The sequence below is a fragment of the Triticum aestivum genome, chromosome 5D, assembly GCF_018294505.1.
Source record: "Triticum aestivum cultivar Chinese Spring chromosome 5D, IWGSC CS RefSeq v2.1, whole genome shotgun sequence".
Lineage (NCBI taxonomy): Eukaryota > Viridiplantae > Streptophyta > Magnoliopsida > Poales > Poaceae > Triticum > Triticum aestivum.
In genome coordinates this window covers 260,476,754-260,480,900 of record NC_057808.1, presented here as the reverse complement: position 1 = coordinate 260,480,900, position 4,147 = coordinate 260,476,754, and the positions used below count along the sequence as shown (strand labels likewise).

Genomic DNA, 4,147 nt, shown 5'->3' with positions numbered 1-4,147 from the left:
GACCAACACACACATCACGATTGAATCTCCAACAAGAGACACTGCAAAACGTTTCTTTAAGGTTAATGATTAAATTGTCTAACAATCTCACCAATCGCAAAGAACTCTCAAAGTACAAGATTAAAACTATCGTCGAGTTATTATGGTGGTGGAGACTATGAAGATGACGACTGGTGAAGGTTTGGTGAAGCGAAAAGTTGAGGGTTGTGTCAATCGGCACACACACACACACACAGAGAGAGAGAAACATATAGATAGATAGGTAGATAGGGGGGAGAGAGACAACCTGGAGTCCTCTAACCTCTCTAAACAGTTTGCAGTCCCTCCTGATTAGGGTTTTGGGGGCGCAAATGCACGGATGGGGGGGGAGGAGGGGCTTCACGAAAGCGCCTTGGCGGGCGGAACCCCGCTTGGTACAAGCACGCTTGTACCAGTGCTCGATTAGGCTTCCTAGCGACCATCTTTATATCACAATGATCCTCTCGGGATGTAGATCTTGAATAAGCCTCCCCCTTATGTTCATATATGCAAGAACTTAACAAAACAAGAAGATCTGCATGACTTTACAATTGTGAGTGTTTAGTGGACAACCTGTAGTTATATACTAAGAAAATATATAAGAATATCACGTTTAAACTTACGAAAAGATGAGTTTTAAATACACTCATCAATATCTTCTTGCTTTTACAAACTTTTTGGTCCCTCACACCTTGCAGGATCCCAAGCACACCTAGGACACACCCTCAAAAAGTAATAACAAGTTGGTTACTTGGTGATGAATCTTTTGTTTGCACTTCAAAAGATAGTCCCCTTGACACTCAAACTCTCATAATGGATCCATGAGATTGGAAACATTGGACTATTTGAAACACGGTAGCGGATCTCAAAGTAAAAAAGATTTCAAAGGATAGACTCGAAGATTTGGTTAGAATGCTCTTTCAAACTCATCACAATGTTTGAATGATTGGCTTTGAATGGTGTGATATGCGAGAGGGCCTACATAGAAATGTGTGATTGCACACGAATTAGCAAAACGAGAGGCTCTTGCCATTTCGGCTTGGAAGTTTCAAACGAGCTAAAGATGGTAACTTAAACTAGCTCGGAGGCGCTAAACAAGACTTAACGAGTTTGGATAGGCCTATCCCTGCCGATACCTCTAGTGCTCTCGCCACGCAGCCGTGTGCATGATGGTGTTCTTTGACGAGATTTGGCCGCGGGCAGGATCTGGAGGAGGGTGTAAAAACAAGAAATTTGTGGTGGACTCCTTGGAGGTGCGGTGGTGCTCTCCGGTGAGAAACGAAGAGAGATGGAGGGTAGACCGGAAGGGCTATTTTGCAAAAAGATCGAACATCAAAGTAAGTATACGGCTCAGACACAGTGAGTGAGGGTATATCTTTTTGTTTTTTGCGGGAAATGAGGATATATCTCTGGAGAGCATGTCATGCCGAAGGCAATTTGAAAACCCACGTATTTGATATAAAACAATCTTGGAAAGAACCTCCTTTCACAGAGAATATGCCACTGCATTTGTGGAAATATGATTTTGGCAGGAGGGAAAGCTGGCTCGGCGGCAAGCGTCCCAGCGGGGAGGCAAGGTCCATCCATCACAAGCGAGCAGAGCGAGAGCGAGAAAAGACAGCACTGCTCGCCAGCAGCGGCTCCCGTGTCCTTCCTTCCTGGGGGAACCCCCGAAAGTTGAACGCCCGGGCGAGGGAAGCCGCGAAAACCAAAAGCAAACCAAGTCCTCTCCCCTCCTCCCCTCCCCCAATCTCTGTCTCCCTCTGCCCGCAGGCCGCAGCAGCAGCACGCACACTACCCCCGCAATAAAGAAGCTGCTGCCCCTGCCGTTGCGTTGCGTCGCGTGGCGGGTGGCGCTCCCCTTCTCTCTCTCTCTTCGTCTTCCTCCCGAACCCCAATAAAACCTCCCCGCCCTTTCCCTCCTATCCCATTTGTGCTGTGTGCTGCGCTCATCACTGCCCCCCACCACGCCTCCCACTGCTCGAGGCCAGCTAAAGCAGCCAACCAGCCGTAGCCGCAGTTAAAGCCAACCGGCTAGCTCGCCTCGCCTCGCCATGGAAGGGGAGCCGCTCTCCTCTTCCGTTCCCGCCGCGCCCTGAGCAGGACCAAGCACCACTTATCCCCCGTTACGTCACTGTATCTGTACCCACGAGAATACGTTGTAGCCATGGCCTTTGCCGCGCTCTTTGTTGACTCGCTGTACTGCCCGGAGGAGCACCACGACCTGTTCCAGGAGCCGGCCGAGGAGCAGTGGCCGGAGCAGCAGCCACTGCCGTTGGCTCTTGACGACGAGCTGCCGGCGCTGTTCGAGGTGTTCAGGGGCAAGGAGGAGGTGCTGATGCGGGAGGGCGGCGACGGGTACGGCGGCGACGCGAGGCGGCAGGCGGCGGTGGGGTGGGCGACGCGCGCGGCGGCCAGGCTGGGCTTCTCCGCCCTCACGGCCGCGCTCGCCGCAGCGTACCTCGACCGCTGCTTCCTCAGCGGCGGCGCGCTGCGGCTCGGGGACCAGCCGTGGATGGCGCGGCTCGCCGCCGTCGCCTGCGTGGCGCTCGCGGCCAAGGTGGAGGAGACGCGGGTGCCCGTGCTCCTCGACCTCCAGCTCTGCGCCGCCGAGAGCGCCGGCGACGCCGACGTGTTCGATGCCAAGACGGTGCGCCGGATGGAGCTCCTCGTGCTCTCGGCCCTCGCTTGGCGGATGCACCCCGTCACGCCCTTCTCCTTCCTCCACCCCGTCCTCGCCGCCGCGCGCCTGCGCCAGTGCGAGAGCGTCCTGCTCGCGGTAATGCCAGGTGGGTTCATGGCTCTTCCCCGTCCATGCATTCCTCTCTGAAGAATAAAAGGCTCGATCTTTACGTCAAGCGTGTTCTCACTTTGCGCGCGTGGCAGATTGGAGCTGGCCACGGTACCGCCCGTCGGCGTGGGCTGCGGCGGCATTGCTCGCGACGGCCGGCTACGGCAGTGGCGACGGCGACGCCGAGCTCTTGGCGCTCATCAACGCCCCCGAGGTCAGCACCACAAACTTGTCGTTAGCGGTTGCCACATTATTGCCAGCTGTCTTCGCGCACACTCGTGCCAATGCCACTGTTTGTGTTCAGCTGATGGGCTTGCCAATGCAGGACGAGGTGGCGGAGTGCGTCAAGATCCTCTCCGGGGAGGTCGCGGCGGGCTTCATTGGCTTCGGCGGCGACAATAAGCGCAAGCGCGCGGCAGCGGGGCTGCACTCGCCGCCGCTGAGCCCGAGCGGCGTGATCGGCGCGGCGGCATACTTCAGCTGCGAGAGCTCGTCCAGCAGCGCGGACTCACGCTCCGGCGCCGCCACTGCGTGGCCGGGGTCAGTCTCCGTGTCGTCCTCCCCAGAGCCCCCCGGCCGGCCGCTCAAGCGCGCCACCGCCACGGCGATGCTTCCACCAGACGAGGAGAGCCGCGACGCCTGGCGTTAGATGCCAACTCCGCCCCGCGGCGCCGGACTAGCTACTACCTATAGCTCGCCGTAGAACAATAGCCGGCGATCAGGGAAGGCCGTAATGAGAAGCCGGCCAGGGGGGAGAAGTAGAAAAGGTGTAATTTTGCAATGCGGCTGGAGAAAGACGGTTCCTGTAGGGGGGAGGAGGTAGGGAGATTAGCCATTGATGGTTCTTGGAGTAGCATTTCTCATGGAGGAGGGACAAGGTAGGCGGCAGGGCAAGTTTGCTCCATCTTCAGCTTGCTCCCTCTCTACGACGGCGCCATGAATGCAATTCCCCACTTCCCATGAGCTCTATCTACATCTGCATTGATTAATGCCCCCCTTGCTGGCTTCTCATTTTATCTAAATAAATGTGGATAAACCTTGATCACTTGTTCTCTCTGATGATGGTGCCTTGATTGTGTGCTGCATACTACTACTGCGTTGGCATTAAAACTGATGGAATGTCTGTGTTCATGTGCCATGACTAATAATGAGGTTGGGGTCGAGCACTACGGGAGGAAATGTTCCGACGTTGGGCAAAATACAGTAGAAAACTATGACGAAGAATGTTTTTAGAGGGTGCTCAGATTGAAAGAAAATTAGTTATTTGCCCCCAGACGAGAAAATAGGGCTGCACAACTCTACAACTAAGGTTCTTCAAAAGCAACGCATCAAGGAAAC

The 4,147-nt window shown here is 55.1% G+C and overlaps 1 protein-coding gene across 1 annotated transcript; it reads left to right on the top strand.

Annotated features, from left to right (window-relative positions):
- The first annotated feature begins 1,800 nt into the window (after positions 1-1,800).
- On the top strand, positions 1,801-3,854 carry LOC123120659 (cyclin-D3-2). Its single transcript, XM_044540652.1, has 3 exons — positions 1,801-2,807; positions 2,905-3,023; positions 3,135-3,854. The coding sequence occupies exons 1-3, from the start codon at positions 2,186-2,188 to the stop codon at positions 3,456-3,458; spliced, it is 1,065 nt and encodes a 354-aa protein (XP_044396587.1). The 5' UTR covers positions 1,801-2,185; the 3' UTR covers positions 3,459-3,854.
- The last annotated feature ends 293 nt before the right edge of the window (positions 3,855-4,147 follow it).

What these genes read in the sequence shown, in the direction of transcription:
- LOC123120659 (XM_044540652.1), top strand. Translation starts at nt 2,186, where the DNA reads ATGGCCTTTGCCGCGCTCTTTGTTGACTCGCTGTACTGCCCGGAGGAG. An exon ending in CCTGCTCGCGGTAATGCCAG is followed by an intron (nt 2,808 to 2,904) that starts GTGGGTTCATGG and finishes CGCGCGTGGCAG; the next exon opens with ATTGGAGCTGGCCACGGTAC. An exon ending in CGCTCATCAACGCCCCCGAG is followed by an intron (nt 3,024 to 3,134) that starts GTCAGCACCACA and finishes TTGCCAATGCAG; the next exon opens with GACGAGGTGGCGGAGTGCGT.